The following is a 17,610-nucleotide window of genomic DNA, read 5'->3' on the forward strand; positions in this document are numbered from 1 at the left end:
ATGTACAGATCTCTAAGCAATTTAATACCAAATGTTTTCCAGATAGTAAAAACTGTATATGTTTGCGAGGGTTGAAAAAGGTGGCTCCCATGCAGAGGTGCCACAGATAAAAGATTCTCCATCTTAAAATACTTCCTACATTGGTTCCATATTCTGAGTGAGTGAAGCACAATTGGGTTTTTAGTATATTGGCGATAACTTGCATTTATTGGGGCACAAAGCAGGGAATATAAAGAAGCACTGCAGGATTTTAATTCTATTGCTGACCAAGCCTGTGTATGTTCATCTATTTGTGTCCAGGCTTTTATAGCTTGTATGTTTGCTGCCCAGTAATAAAACTGAAAGTTAGGTAGAGCCATGCCACCTTCTGCCTTAGGTCTTTGTAGGGTTGCTCTTTGAATACGTGGATGTTTTGAGCTCCAAATAAATGAGGTTATGGTTGAATCTAATAAAAAATGACTTATTGATGTTTATTGGAATGTTTTAAAATAAAAAGAGAAGCTTAGGAAGGATATTCATCTTAACAACATTAATTCTTCCAGCTAGAGTGAGATGAAGGGTTGACCATCTATGCAAGTCTTGCTTAATTTTTTCCATACAGACGGCAAAATTTTGTTGATAAAGAGCTTTATATTTACTTGTGATATTTACCCCTAGGTATTTAAACTGACCTACAATGATAAAATGGAAGGTGTCCAATCTGATACTGTATGCGTGAGAATTCAATGGAATGAGCACACTTTTATTCAAATTAATTCTGAGAACAGAAATCTTTTGAAATTCTGTAAGTGCTGTTAAGACTGCAGGCACAGTATTTTGTGGGTCTGATATATACAGTACCATATCATCTGCATATAGAGAAATTTTCTGTTCAAGTCATTCTCTAATAACCCCTTTATCTGATAAGCATTTCGACAGTGAGCTGCCAGTGGTTCAATGGTGATTGCAAATAGCAGTGGTGACAAGGGGCATCCTTGTTTGGTACTATGTTATAGTCTAAAGTAGTCTGAACAAATGTTGTTAATACAAACTGAAGCGTCTGGATTGGCATACAGTAGTTTGATCCATGCACAAATTTTCAGGCCAAACCCAAATTTCTCTAATATAGTGAAAAGGTAGTTCCATTCAATCATGTTGAATGCCTTTTCTGCATCCAATGATAATAATATCTCTCGGGTGTTTGACTTTGCTGGTGAACATATTACATTAAACAGGCGTTGAAGATTGGAAGCTGAGTGTTGGCCTTTAATAAATCCAGTTTGATCTTGTGATATTAGGCAGCACTTTCTCCATCCTTCTAGCTAGGACTTTGGCGAGTATCTTATCATCATTATTCAGAATTAAAATTGGTCTGTATTATACACATTGTAGTAAGTCCTTATTTTGTTTAGGAAAGACAGTGATTAATGCCTGGCGAAAAGTTTGAGGTAGAATTTGATTCTCTAGCTTCTGGAAATGTTGCTAATAATAGGGGAGCTAGCTGAGTGGAGAGTTTCTTATAAAATTATACAGAGTAGCCATCAGGGCCTGCTGCTTTCCCGCTTTGAAGTGACTTTATAGCATCTAGTAAGTTTTTGTATTAGTAATTTGTTAGTTTTCGCATAACCCTTGGCATCATAGCAGGGGATCGGCCATTGCAATGCCCCTAGAGCAATTGCAGGTTACCAGTCTTACTCAAGGGCCCAGCAGAGTAGAATCTCTTTTGGCAGTAATGCGGGATTTGTACCGGCAACCTTCTGGATACCAGAGCAGATCTTTAGCCTTGGAGCCACTACTCCATTCTTCTGGGTCTGCTCATCGTAGCACCCATGGTATGATGTTCAGTACACTTTTTCTTTCTTTGTTTACGAGTGGTTCTCCTTCTAGGCTTTGGTCATACCTTGCAGTTGTGGGCAATACCGTATTTTCCTCTGGGGTTTCAAACACTGTTTCTCTTTTGATAGCATATAATTAAAATCAGTTGACTCTTTAGCAAGACGAATGTGTGACTTTCATATTGTCTCTCTCTAGCTCACGTATTTTGTTTTACCTTAGCAATATTTGGACTTGTGGCACCCTCATCTAACTCCAATAAAGCCAGTCTTCCACTATTCCAGTCCAGCACAAGGCTTCCCTTTGAAGTAAAAGAGATCACTCCATCCTTCACTGCAGGCACTCCTAACCAACAGGGTCCTGATATATGGAGCAGAGTTATGGAAAAGCTGAGATCAGGCACAGTAAATAGAGAGAGCATAGCTCTAGAGCTAGCAAAGGGCTATAAAGGAAGGAGTAATGTTTTGCCAATGCTTTCTTCGGTGCACATACGCCCAACCTTTGGGTTAACAAATGGAGCAAATTTATGTCCATCAAGGATGCCAATCATTGCGTTTTGGTTACTTGTTCACTGACCAAGTGTTCAAACGGTGCATCTAGTAGACATCATGCCTGTAATTGCCTTATCAGATGAGACTCAGAAACTTCATTCCTTGTGAGGGAGAACTGATTCGTGAGGTAATGTTACGAGTGTTTGGCGGCTGATTTTTAAGTAAAGGACTTGTGTGCCAAAACATAATAAAATGGGTGATGGAAGTCTATCCTACAGCAGATAACAACTTCCTTAAGATTAAAAAAGAAAGATCATAGCAAAGTGAAAACATTGAAAAAAATTAGATATGAAATCAGATCATGACATAACAACTCGGGGCCCTAGGCACTTGAATACCTTTACTGAATGGTTACGCCTGCCCCTGGCCACCTCTACTATCTTACTCAGAGAAAGGTTAAAATTTCTAAATGCTGTACCTTAAAAAATTCCAGTCAATTCTTACTTGCTATTCACTGAATCTTTACAAGCTGCCACTTGATGTACACCTTTCTATTCAAGTAACTTCATCTGTGGCTAAATGTGCTAATGTGGACTAGACTTCATAAAGATGTAGAGGCAGAACAATGTGATCTGTAAAGTACAGTGCTAAATTTGGACCTGTTACATAATACTATTACTGTATTGCTTAAGTGGGGTTTTATTAAGTGCAGATAATAGAATTTTTTTTGTCTTTTTGGCCATAAACGATTTTTTAATAAAAGTGTGCTGGAATGCAAGATCCAGGCCTTTAATGACCTCTTGGGCACAGCCATCAGCAGTGTGTCTGTTTGCGGAGAGAGTGTTGACCTTGTTGAGAGGTTTACTTACCTTGGCAGTGACATTCATTGTCTCTGGTGACTATTCCTGTGAAGTCAGTAGACAGATTGGGAGAGAGTGGGGTGTGTGGTGCTCCCAATATCTATGCAAAAGGACGAAGGTTCAAGTCTTTAGAGTCCTGGTGTTTCCTGTATTGCTATATGGCTGCGAGACATGGACGCTATTCAGTGACCTGAGACGAAGACTGGACTCCTTTTGGTACATGTCTCTCCGGAAGATCCTTGGGTACCACTGGTTTGACTTTGTGTCGAATTAGTGGTTGCTCATGGAGTCCCGAATGAGGCACTTTACCTGCATTGTGAGGAAGCGTCAGTTACGGCACTACGGTCATGTGGCGGGTTTCCCCGAGGGTGATCCGGCTCATGGGATCCTCATTGTTGGGGACCCAATTGGCTGGACCAGGCAAAGGAGTCACCCATGTAACACCTGGCTGCGGCAGATGGACGGTCATTTCCGGTGGGTAGGAATGGACCGCGTGTCTGCCTGGGGGGTTGCCAACTGGGATCCTGAGTTGTTTTGACGTGTAGTGGGTGCGGCAACGCACTGTACCAGTGCATGCTCCCCAAATTGACATGACTTGACTTGTGCTGGAACATAAATTTATTTGCTTTTGATGATATTTGAAAGCTGCAAAACATAGCTGATTGGTCACCTTCACTTCTTAATGGAAAAGAATACGCAGTGTATATAAAAAGGAATGTGTTTTTAAATCTATGTACAGTAAATAAAGCTGTGCTGGAGTCTAGCTTTAATGTATGCGTGTCTGCTCTGGCTTAATGCAAAAATGAGAAAACAGATTTTTATGAAAACTGTAGGACAGCTTAGGGCGAATTCAGGTTATAATGTAGGCTACATGGCACAAATGTCCTGAAAAACTGTTGTACGACTGGCCATTTCATTACAGTTGCAGTCTATCATAAGAATCCATATTTATACTGCTCATCCTGCCCCTTGGATTTCAAAAGACCTGTATTTTGTCATGGCAATAAAGAAAGAGCAGGACCTAATCCTGAGAATAGCAGATGGAGATCTTCCGTGAACGTACTTCTTTCATGGGTAGGTGTAGGTTGCTTGATCAAAGATCAGAAGAAGCAATTATCATTTAACAAGCATTTGTGCCATAGGTTATCAGAAAGCAATACATTGATTGCTTCCTTATAAATTGGTAAGTGGTATTAATCAAAATTAATTGAATCAACACTAATTAATTACTTTATCTGCAGATAAGCATTAAAATATATTTTGAATGCTGTAGCTCAAAGATTTTTAACAGGCTTCTTCAAAAAGCACAGAAGTACTGGGATCCAAAGCTGTGCCAAAAATATAATTCTGTTATGTTTTTGCTTCTTTTACATTTAGTATGGCACATTAACATTTACTTATATGTGTAAATGTATTTTAAGATATGTTAAAGTGAAAAAAAATATATATATATATATATATATATATATATATGAAAAACATACATATGGCAATCCAAACTGACATTCTGATAATCTTGAAATATATACATTAATTTCTATATTTTTAAAATTAGCTTTTTGATATCTCTAAATGTTATGTGGCTTGCCATAATTTCATATCTATAATACTTTAAAATATTTCAAATGTATTTTAAGATCTCAAATACTTTTCCAGATATTTTCAAATAATTGGGCATTTTTCAGATACTTGAAATGCAATTCAACATATACTGTCTCAAAAAGAATTCCTGTAAAATCACATATGTACTGTCACGCATGCGCGATTAGGAGACAGTCAACAAAACCCATGGCGAGTAGATGGTCGAGACACGGAGGGATAAAAAAAGGGTACCGACCTTTCTCTTTCTTTCTCCACAGAAGCAAGGAAGAAAAATAAACAACGTATCGTGGAGCCAAAATGGCTGAAGACTATTTTCCAGCCCTCGACGATGACGTCACTCAGAAGTCAGATACAAGACGTCACTTCCCCCCCTTTACTTTCCTGTAGCCATTTCTGTTTCTGTATAAATACCCCCATTTTACATTATGAATTTGTCAAATGTTTTCGTTGAACCTGCTTGTTTCAGCATTTATTTTGACCTGTCCATTGGACATTATACGGGGCGGTTCCCCAAAAACTTTACCTGACTGGCTGTCATATTTTATTTCCCACAGTAATTAATATGTTTTTAAGATATATTGAAATGAATTTGACATACAAACTTATTTTAAGATATCTTCTGATTAACTCACATTTTAAGAGCATTTTATTTTTTGTAAATCTTTAAATGATTTTCTGCTCTACAATAAATAATTTTAAAATATATGTCAAGATATCTGCTTATTTTGATAAATCAGAAATATAGTACATGTTAAAATATCATTAAAAATACAGGAGGTTACTTGAAGATTTTTTTTTGTATCATTTTCGGATATGTGAAAAACAATGAAAGATATCCCAAATAAATTTCAGGATATTTTAAAATTTAAACAATGTTACTTTTACAAAAAGTGATACTGAGATATCTATAAATGAATTTCAGATATCTTAAAATGCACAAAGGATAGTTTGAGTTACCTAAAAATGTATTTTACATATATTGAAAGGCATTAGAAAAATCTTAAAATGTGTTGTAGAAGGAAACTTGAATTCTGTTTCAAAAATCAGAAAAGGCCAACTGCATTTTAAAATACCTGAAACTCATTTTGAGATATCTCTAAACATTAATTTGACTTGCTTTAGTGTATTATATGTTAGCAATGCTGTCCTTTACACAGGCTGAGTCTACACAATAAATTTAAAACTAAAGAAACTAGAGGTGTGCAAAACATGCAGATAATTGACTTGAAGCTGTAATTGCTACCAAAGGGGCTTCTACAAAGTATTGAATTAAGTGTCTGAATACTTAAATAAATATGAGATTTCAATGTTTGATTTTAAATACATTTGCAAACATTTCTGAAAACATGTCTCAAATTGTTGTTACAGGTTATTGCATGTACATTGATAGGCAAAAATGGCAAATATGTTCACTTTAAATCTACAACAATGTGCAGAAAGTGAAGAAGTCTGAAATACTTTCTGAATCCACTATATATGTAAGTTGTTAACGTAATTTAACTTAATCTCAGTTTCTACAAACCCCTTTAAAACAGTTTTTTGTCAAGTTCAGTGCTACAAGGCTCACTGCAGTAAAAGATTTCATCCCAGACAGCTTCTGCATTTAATTGGACAATTACCTTAATTAATGAATATAACTGTAATTTCCTAATGTATATTTCTATATGCATTCAGAGATAAAATTAACTGAATACATTTTGAATGAATATAGAAAGCATTTATAAATGTTACAAGATTTCCATTATCACCACTTATTTTTATTAGGCTTTTCTGGCTATTGAAGCCTTTTTTTTTTTAAACCAATGATGTAGTTACAGGTTTTTAGCACCATATGTCCAGGTGTCTGCTTAACTCAAATTTAATTGTCATTATTGGAACACAATTAAGTGAGCAAACTGCCCAGAAAAAGTGTGACTTAATAGGAAATTGACAAAAAAAAAACCAGTTAAGAATTTAAAGCTATGTCAAAAATACAAATAATTCTAAAATTTATTAAAATGCAAATTTCATACTGTTGCTCTTTTCTTAAAGCAGGTTATAAGGGAGAAAGAAAAAATTACCTAATTAAACAAGCAGATTGAAGGACTCGCTCATTGTGAAACAGGTTGGAACAAAAACCTGCAGCCACATGGGGCCCTTGGCCTGATGTAGAGAACACCAGTTTCAAACTCCTGTCCCCATACCTGCCTCTTAGATAAGGTATGTCTAATAATATCAGAATATTTTTTAACCACCCTAAAGTCAGTGAACCCCTAAACCACTCTTAAACAGAGTTCTGTAGATGACCTCCTGTCTGCAATAGGCACCAACATTATTTCCTTTCAACTCCTTGGCTTCTCCTTCCCCCCAGGACTTTTTTTGCTGTTATAGGGATTATCAGCTTCTTGCAGTCCCATCTATCAACACTGGCTTCTACACTAGGTTTCCAATTTCTATTAAGAACTCCAATAAGAGTAAATTGAGTTATGTATATGAAGGAGCATAAATATACAGTATACATTTACAAATATCATTTGTACCTTGGCAAATTATATGCTGTTGACTGAAGGAAACCCTAGTAGAGGAACTTTATCTTTTACCTTCCAATACTTTAGATGTTTAAAAAAAAAATAAAATAGGGACATACTCTTCTCTGTTATGTGTTCAAATAAACAAACATTTAAAGTCAGTCTCAAATATTGTAGAATATAGGATTGAAAAAGAGCACCAGAAGCCCTAATTCCACAAAAAGAGCCTTCTGTCGAAAACCTGTTTTTGGCTGCTGCTTGTTGAGCCTCTGATGCGTGTATAATGATATGCCTCCCAAACATTTTCCTCGCTGTTTTTTTTTTTTGACAAGCAGATGAGATAAACAGCTCCAGATGGCCGGGAGCAGAGGGCCTCTCTCAGTGTACAAGTCATCTTTATGTGGTTACCAAGGCAGAGAGTGGCAGTTTCCTTCCATTCACATTCAAATGAGACACCTGTCTTTAGCTTATAAGGTCAACATCAAGACCACCCCAACACAGAAAAGAATTAAATATAATTGTGCTGACCCTTTGATAGGTTTATGGTGGAAATCAAAGGATTTCCCACATTTTGTAAGAGAATTTGTTTTTTCATACGTGCTAAAAATTTAGGTAAATGCATTGCTTGTAATCCAATGCATATACTGTAAAACAGTTTCCTCAATGTCGAACCCTTACCCACTTCATTTTTGTGAATCCGTTTTCCCCCTTAAGTACAGGCTTAACCATGAAGACAATTTAGACAAATTACAACATGCGGACTTGTCTCTCTATCACACTTTTCTGCAAACATTTCAGATGAACCCTATCAACTTACCGTGGTTTGTAAAGTGGCTCAGGTTGTGCAATACTGTATTATAACTGGATCGCAAGTTTACAGTGAGGTGATTGTACTTATAAGTACAGACAGTTCTACAAGGAGCACTTGATGGACTGATGGAGTGCGTTTAGAGTTCTTGTGATGAAACTGTTTCTAAACCGTGAGGTCAGTACAGGAAAGACTCTGAAGTGTTCACTGGATGAGAGCAGTTCAAACAGCAAATGGCTGAAGCAGCGTGTGCTTGATGCTGTATACCGAGAATTCTCTTTCCGATCAGCTGCGATTCACTCTCAGATACAGTGATATAAATACTCGAGTGGTGCAGTGAGAGTAATGTGGAAAAAGATGATCCGATGTGGCAACCCCTAACGGGAGCAGCTGAAATAAAAAGAAGGTGCAGTGAAAGTAACAACGTTAAAACAGTTATTGTATTTGGAATAGTTTGACCATTCTGTGGACCATTATATTGTTACAGGTTAATTACAGTCAGATGCATTAAAATAATAAGCAATATGCAGTTAATTTCAGTGTATTTATAAAGCCACATCAGGGATGTGGATCTGAAAAAGAAAGAAACTACACAGTAGCACTGCTTTGATGCTGGGTGCCGCCAGTCTGCAAAACCGAGCGGAGAACATACGTACGATAGGGTATGAGTTACCGTAGAAATGTGCATGGCTTTACGCCAAGTTTAGGTTTTATACATTGTGATTTTAACACGGAAACGTTCTTACGCAACATTTCTGTGCATATGCACCATTTATACATGATGCCCCTGGAACTGTGAGGCAGCAGCACTGTGCACTGCTGTTCAATACAGGTTGTAATAACATTCGCAAATGTATTTAATTGGAGAGAGTCTCTTGGCAGCATCAAATGCAAGGTTAAAAAAAAAAAGGCCTAGACATGATGTAGCCCAGCACAGGGCTACTCAAACACTAAAGCCCAAAACTGAATGAGGCAACTTTAAAATTGAAAAGTAACCTAACCTGCATGTGTTCGTGGAAATGAATTAAAAAAAGGAGCAGAACGAAAACCCACAACACTAGTGAAAGTCGAAGCTGTCTGGCAAGGAACTGGTACAAACACCCAGAGGCGCAGGCAGTTATCAGATTAAAATTCATTGTCTATTTAAAAATCACACTCATAATTGCATACTATTTTACAGGTTTTATGATAAATATTTCTCAAACACATTAAAGACAATACAAAAACTGCTTACAGCTTTCATGTGACAATACAACCCTCCTCCACAATGGCCAGGCGGCGGGGCTTCTAGTTCATTTTAATACTGAATGTAGGAGCAGAGGAAAGCGGAGTAAGAGGAGATGAGGTAGATTGCTTCTGGCCCGCGTTACCCGATAGGCAAAATAAAAGCATTTAAAAGTTAATCATTGCGGTGGGTTCCCTGCCCGGGATTGGTTCCTGCCTTGCGCCCTGTGTTGGCTGGGATTGGCTCCAGCAGAACCCCGTGACCCTGTGTTCGGATTCAACGGGTTGGAAAATGGTTGGATGGAAGTTAATCATTGTAAAGTTTCAACTTGTATATGACATTGTTTTCATGCTGTAACAATCCTTTTGTGTTTCATTTGAATAAATGCATTTTTTTATATTTGTAATCTCTTTGAAATTAATTTCTCTAGATAAAAGGGAGCATTCCCTTTTACTTTATAGATAACATGGATATTTCCAACGCTGCTGGGTACTCCCATACACATACGTCTGAAATTTTACCAGACATTTAAGATGAAGAATTGAAATTGTCTATAGAAAAGTTAGTAGAAAATTATGTATATTTTTCAACAAATTTACCTATTCAGCATATGTTGATTTTTTTTTTAAACTCGGGTCATAAAAACAAAATCTTCATTGAAAATAATTCTGTATTATTGCTACAAAATGTCAACTCAAGACACACTTTACATAAACAATCATCTGCTTAGAACACAGCTTGTATATGCCCTCATAAACGCAACACATGTTTGGTTTCCTATGGGTATTTAGGCTTATGAATGGCACCAGCCATATTTTCCACTTCCTCTAACATTTTTTTAACAGTAAGGTGAGAGTGCACAACTTCTCATGGTGACAACCTTTTCAGAAAAAAAAAAAAAAATAGATGCCCAATATGCAGTCTGAATAGTACTTTTAGAAGCTAACCCACATATTTAAACAATCTTCTGTAGCAAGTCCTATGAATTCACATGTATCATCTGCTGGGGATAACTGCTTGTGAAAATTTACAATCGCATCTTAGCAACCAGCTCATTCTGGAGGATGATGCAACAGCAGGAGCCCTTAAAACAGTTGAAATGTCTTGCTGTACACACAAAAATCTGAGAAAAACTATGTAAATGAGCCAAATATACAGTACCTCACTATTTCAGTACGTATGTGTAGAAACATCTTTGAATACCACCCGATTTGTGCTTCACTCCCCAGCTTCAGGTTAGTGTATGTATTGAGACAATTGGCTACCATGTGCTTCCTTTAGCAGTGTTTAAAACACACACACAAATTGTGAATATGTATTGTTGATTTACGTTTGTTTTTCCTTTTAGTGCCTGCATTTACAGTCAACAGACCTAAAGCAACTTAAGAGAAAATTCCACAAAAGAAAAGGGAGAGTGGGATCCAATTACTTAAGAATCTAGGCATACCAAAAACAATTCAGAATACCTTACAGATATAAGCTACTTGTACAGTACATGGCATTCTGCAAAGGTTCAATCAGCCAAGAAACACAGCATCTCCTTAGACCGTAGTTAGGAGACATCCACCATCACAAAAACACATCAGAGTGACATTTACTGTTCAGACAACATTTATTTAAGAATGAATCTGACAAAATTCAAATATCAGCACTAAAAAACTTGAGAAAAGTTCTGAAACTGTGTCAGACCAAAACCTCTTCACAAGGACAAATGAACAAACTATACAGAAAGGAAATGAATGAAGGCAATACAGAGCACAGCACTTCACCTGTGAAAGGCTATAACAGAAGTGCCATCATTTGGGCATGTTAATCCACCACTCTATTGAACGACTTATCTGAAAACCTGAAGTATACTAATTTCAGAAATTCTGACCACCTCCAATTCCTACCGTTTCATATAGTAACTGTGAATTCAAGCTATTGTATTCCTGCAAGGGGTGTAAGAAAGACTGGATTTAAATGAGAAAGACAATTGAGTATATATTTAATGAAAGAACAAAAAATGCAAATCATAGAACCTAAAACTGCAGAAAAGTTTGGTGAAATGAACTGGTGATATAACCCACAGGCCTCATAATTCAACACAAAGTATCTGCAATGAAATGCAAAGCTTAAACTCCCTTTATTACTCTAACATACTTGTATCTACCAGAAAAAATAGTTGGAACACAAGACAATCTAAAAGCTTTAAAACACACATAGAAAATGATAAACCCAGTTAAAAATGAGCAACATTGTATACTTTTCACAATTTCAAACGAATCCCAAATTCACCGTTGCATCAAAAGCTGTTATGACTATTATCGTAATACTTGTGCAAGGCACTGAAAACTGCTCTAAAACACTAAAGGCTACTCACTTTGGACACTCATACCACTTATCCATGGTGCTACCACAATATGCAGTCCTATGCATTAAGTAGTTTACACTGTACCTTGTGTGCAACACTCTGCAATTAGGATATACCTTGAACAGTGATAGTGCAGACTACAGTTCCACACTTTGTACAAATATACTACAATACATTTTATTGAAAGGGCCAATGCATATGAGAAACCAGTTCATGCTCCTGTGCCTCTCTTCAGTTGCCACAGTACTGTCAAACATTTTCTTAATTCTGTTTAATAGAACTTAAGTGCTGTGCACATTTTAAATAAAAAAAAGACAACTGCATAATTAAAAAATATTCAGTTTTGATCAGTAGCCAATTTGCAGATATCCACTAAACCATCACTGTATGGCATCAATGCTGCAACAAAACTTGCCAATACAAACACTTCCTCTCACCAAGATGAGTCATTCCTTCATCTCTCCAGAATATTTTAAACGTTTGCCAAGTAGTACAGTATGAAAGACTACACCACAACCAGCTTTCACCTTCCCTGATTCTTAATTTGCGCAACCTCTCATTACTACCTAATTTTCCACTACCTGCAAAGTGTTGTACTTTTGATTGCATTTATAAATGTTAATGGACTAACATTTAAAATGCTAGATAAACCATAATCTACATGCATGAAAAATGGCAAAATGCACACTCACAAATTAATGAAGTAAATGAAACCTGTAGAAGTGATACATAGCTGACAACAGAAGGTAAGAGTATAACTGATAGATTTCAATTTAGCACATTTTGCCATGTTTGTAGAGTTCACTATTTCACAATCCCAGCTTGGACATGACTACCAATACTCTTTCCGGTCAATGACCTGAACTAAATTTTACTTCACTGATTAGAAGAATATATTGGGGCTGCAGGATAAAATCAAGAGACAAATAATGAAAACAACCTTTGATCATGACACAGCATTGATAGTATTAACAATCAAATCTACCTATCAAGTTCTCCTATGAAAATGTTAAGTGTGCAGACAGTTACACATTTTCTACCAATTTTCTTTTTTTTTTTTTTTAATATGTCTCCTGTTGTTCGTTTGGATTTTTTCACATAAGAGTGCATTGTTCCTCTTCAGTGCCCACAAAACACAAATGACGCAGTGAGCAGATTTTCACTCAAAGAAAATTTTAGAGTGTCCAGTTTAGATTTGCACAAACAGAAATGCATGCTATTAACTTTCAGTGTCCAAAAAATGACTAAGCACAGATGCAGTTAACCATAACTTAAAATTCTTGCCAAGTGCCTGCTGGCACAAAAGAAAACTTGGCAAACAAAACTGGATATCAAGGGATTCCGGACCAACAAGGAATAAGCTAGGAATATTTCTTGCATTTCAAACTGAATGCATGATTTATACACTTCACACAGAAGAGAAACTGTTAAATGACACCTTTGCACAAAATAGTCTTAAAATGACTTAAAGTATAGCACACTTGCACATTACCGCAGGTGTCACCTAAAAACTGCATCACTTAAACTGAAATGTAAACATTAATATTGAATATTTGTGTAATGTGTTGTGTGTAAATGTGTTAATTACAACATTTCTTCTCCAAAGACAAACCACAAACTTTAAAAAAACAAAAAAAAAAATTTATTGTCAAAAAGACTTTTTCCATGAATGGGAATCTTGAAGTAAAAATGTACCCCAGCAGCCAAACCGACAATGCCACAACAGTAAAAATGGTGCAATCTACATTCTGCAAAAACACATACATTATTCAATGAACTATATGCATGTCAGTGGCATCTCTCAATGAACAATGTGCTTTGATAGTGCAATAATATCCAAAGTTAAATTTCCCTATGAAGTGCAAAAAAACGTAGCCTTTAAATGACAACTTTCTATGCAACAAAAACATCCCAGACATGATACACAATAAAAGAAAGGCACTCTTTAAACAAATGTACACACATGATTACCACTGTGATAAGACCACATGTTAAAAATAAGGTTTGCCAGTACAATAAAGTAGAAGGGGGAGGGGAAAAAAGGAGGGACGGGGCAGATGTTAAACTGGGGAGAAAAGGTCTTGTGTAAAATGTGGGTAGTCTGAATAAACCCAGAGGAAGCACAAAAATGGATTTTTAGCTGTGTGCAGGGCATTAAATGTGCTTTATTCTATGGTTTATACAGAAGAGATCACCCTCTCCACCAACTTCAGTGGAAAGAGGTGCGGTAAGACCATTTTAAGACTTATCAAGATTAGGATTTTAATATGGAAAAACCTATCCCTTTTCAGAAATGTAATGCAATTAAGATCATCCACTCCGTGCAAACTTAACTGCAAATATAATAAAAACTAAGCTAATAACCCTTGCAGATTTTGAACACTGTACTGAAAGAAAAACAAGGGGTGTGTGCATACTCTTCAAGTACAAGAGAAGAGCTGCCAAACTATTCTTTTATAATTAATCGTAAAAACCTTTAGGGTACAAGTTAGTTAACAGCTTCTTAAAGTGACACTAGCTAGAAATTTGTCTGATCCCCAGCAATACCCACCCCCATACAAAAAACACTTGTGACCACCTGTATACGACAGGCAGCCTTTACATTCATATGGTTAACCAGAAGTGCTAGATTTCAGTACTCCTCTATAACGGTACCAGCCGATGAGGAATAAAGTTTTCTTTTTATTAGCCTAAATCCAGGACTAAGCTTCACTGCATGCCTGAACCCATGAGTAAAACATGCCCCAATGAGAAAGAAGTCTCTAAGGCTTGGCCAAACACTCCCATCTTGTTTGAACACAAGGGTCAGTTCAAATGTAGGCACTACAGATGAGTCATAGATTATCCGGTCAAGCTTTTTACACATGTTTTCCACCTCCAAGTTCACATACAAGATGCAACCTCTCAGTCCACAGGGTTCACCCGAAGAAAGTCTCAGTACATCCCGAGCAATTCGACGAGTGAGTTTCTCTGGAACTAGCAGCTCAGTGCAGTGTAGTTTGGTTGTCTTTGCTCGAGACAGGCTGTTCTCAAACATTTTGGCTAAATGTTGGCATGTTCGTTCTTCAAATACACCCTCATTCAAATTAGGCTCAATAAGACCATGATCCCAGTAGTCCAGTTCTAGGCAAAGAACAAAAGCCACTTGTCAGTACATTGAGGAAAACCAGCTACAAAAAAAAGTTTAGTAAAGATTTGTCAATACATATTATCACTGGCTAATGCCTAACAAATAGCCTCGATCAGACATGAAGATTCATATTATCTTTATACTGTCGAACACTGGACAGACTAAAAACAAACTGTTTATGCTGGAATAGTAAGATACAAACAGAACGAAATTTCCAGATTACACAGCATACCAAAAATGGATAATTGTTTTTCATGTTAAATTCACAGTATATGATTTATAGAATTAAAGCCACACTTATCTTCAGAATGGGTGGTGTCAGCCTTATGATTTCATAAAATTTGCCCATGGACCAAAATAGGAATTTGGACTAGACAGTCTAACCTCTTGCCTTACTTCGCAGAGACTCGTGTCAGGGTGTCCTCTAAGCTATATGGCACACCTATGGTTGATATAACTGTCACACCACATGACACTTTCTTGAATTTTGACTTCAGCTTTCCTGAAGTGTTTATTTTAAAATTTAAAATGGTAGCTACTAGCCAGAAATTGACCGTTACTTGAACCTGTTCGGCCATTTTCAAGCCTACTAAATGCAATTCTGAATTGGGAGGCATTGAACAAATTTGACTTAATTTTAAAAGGCACACAAGTACACATTACATTTCTTAAAATTTGCATAAATATACAGAAACACCCACTTATGAAGCTAAAGTACTAAAAAAAAAAGCTTTCCTCTAAAATTTGAGTAGGATTTGAACTATACCTGTACACTAACACATATGCTAGAATGACCAATTAAGGTACAAACACATGTTATATAAATAGACATTTTTTGGAATCTCTACATAACATTTAAACAATTTCTTAAGTTTAACAGATAATGCAAATCAAACAAGGTAACTACATCTTAAGAATACGTAATTGTATTTTAAAATCCGTGCGGCACAAAGACATTTACCTTAAAGGTCGACATATTCACAAATGGGACTTTTTGCATCTAAAGAGAGTCACTATAACTTTTCAGCATATCAATGTCCAATTCATTTTTCCTTAGTTTTAGAAAACATGCTAATTATGAATCTGCACATCTGCAAATAAACCACTAAAGCCAATCTTTCAACGATTTTACTAAATGTAATTTTACAGTGTTAACTCGGATGAACTTTGAATTCTCTCTAATGCTTCTTGTCAGAACTGTTCTATTACTTTTAAGATCTCGCATACACTCAGTGCTTAAAATTATTTTATCTTGAGGTCACACTTTTACAAGTCCTTGCAGGCGCTGAGCTCCATCCGCATCTGTGCAATATACTGAACACGAACAAGGTCCACTCAAACTACCTATATGACAGAAGCCATCAGAGACAATCTTAAAATTAACTGAGGAATAAGTACGACGTATTATAGCTTTATATCACATGGAAGCATGCGGTGCATATTCTGCAAATCGGTTTAATATGCCTTTAAAGTAACTACTAGCCAGAGTTCATCTTTAAAAAAACAAAAACAAAAAAAAACTTGCAGTTTATTAATAATAATTAAAAATAATCTCAGTATGTCACAAAGCTCGATCAATTATACTTTTAAAAAATCACAAGCGACATTCAACTCATCCGCGCAACGGCATTAGAATGGAATCGCTTAACTGATACTGTATGTCGTAACACGCCCCCCTACTACGCACTTGAGCAAACAGATCGTGCTGCAGAGCTCCAGTTTACCTTCATCTACTTGCGCTTGGTCCAACCTCCGGTCAAGAAGCTCTGCAATACACTCTGGGTTCTTGCTTTTCATTGTGCTTGTTGCAACCATGATTTTGAGATTAAGTTACTTTTTGTAAAGTGCTACAGGAGGAAAAATAAACAAAAAAGAGAAAACAAAATCAATGTAGTATAGTCGACAGCTCGCGTAAGCAATCAAACCAGATTAAGTACAAAAGATCTGCAACCAGGCAGCCAAACGCTGTCTCTACTCTTTTTGCAAAAGATTCGCTGTTAACAAACAAACAAAAAACAAATGATCATCCAGTTGCAAAAACTTACCTTTGCTTGTAATTATAAATACTTTGTTGTGGGTGAAGTTCTCTTTTCCCTATAAAAATAAAAATAAAAAAATCACACTAACCCCCCCATACATACCATCCCAACACACACACGCACACACTCATTCAATATTAACGGCGCCGAGCGAAAAAAAAAGTGCCTTATTGTGGGTAATTTATAGCCTTCTATACTTTCAGCTGACCACCCAGCTCAGCCAATAGACGAGCTAAGGGGCGTTCGACCGTCACAAGACCTGAGATTTCCGCGGGCGCGCGCGCGGCTGGGGAATGCTTTAGCGGGAATGACTAAAGATATAAAACGTAGGTCGCTATTGGATGCCTTCTTTAGCGATTTCTCCAATCAGTGCTACGGGCAGCGTGTTGCTACCTGTTAGATTTTTTTTTCTTTGCAGATGTTCTCTTTCCTCCTGCTTTGCGAACAAGTCTGCAGACTGGCGAAGGCTCGAATGACGCCGCCGGTTGGAAACCCTTTATCGTTCTTCTTCGTTCCTGTCACTTCAGACGCTGTGTTTTTCCAGAGCAACAACCTTATTCCACAGCATTTTTGTAATTTTTTATTTGTTATACTGCTTGTATTTTGTTTGATAATGTAATAATTACTTGCTTTTGTAGCTGGAGATGTCAGTACTTATTTTTACTGTATTAAGCCGACTGAGATAACGCAGTCCGTCATATCCCCCGCACTTCATTTCTGCAAGTTTTTTTTTCTTTCCCCAGTTTTTCCATGTATATTTGAGTTTTCTTGGTAAAATGTGGA

At 36.7% G+C, this 17,610-nt stretch overlaps 1 protein-coding gene across 1 annotated transcript; it reads right to left on the bottom strand.

Annotated features, from left to right (window-relative positions):
* Positions 1 to 12,701: 12,701 nt before the first annotated feature.
* Positions 12,702 to 17,057, bottom strand: LOC120532797 (DNA damage-inducible transcript 4-like protein). The gene is made up of 3 exons (XM_039759180.1): positions 16,834 to 17,057; positions 16,513 to 16,635; positions 12,702 to 14,781 (listed from the first exon to the last, which is right to left on the bottom strand). The coding sequence occupies exons 2-3, from the start codon at positions 16,601 to 16,603 to the stop codon at positions 14,291 to 14,293; spliced, it is 582 nt and encodes a 193-aa protein (XP_039615114.1). The 5' UTR covers positions 16,604 to 16,635; positions 16,834 to 17,057; the 3' UTR covers positions 12,702 to 14,290.
* Positions 17,058 to 17,610: the final 553 nt, after the last annotated feature.

Source organism: Polypterus senegalus, chromosome 7 (genome assembly GCF_016835505.1).
Source record: "Polypterus senegalus isolate Bchr_013 chromosome 7, ASM1683550v1, whole genome shotgun sequence".
NCBI classification, from domain to species: domain Eukaryota; kingdom Metazoa; phylum Chordata; class Cladistia; order Polypteriformes; family Polypteridae; genus Polypterus; species Polypterus senegalus.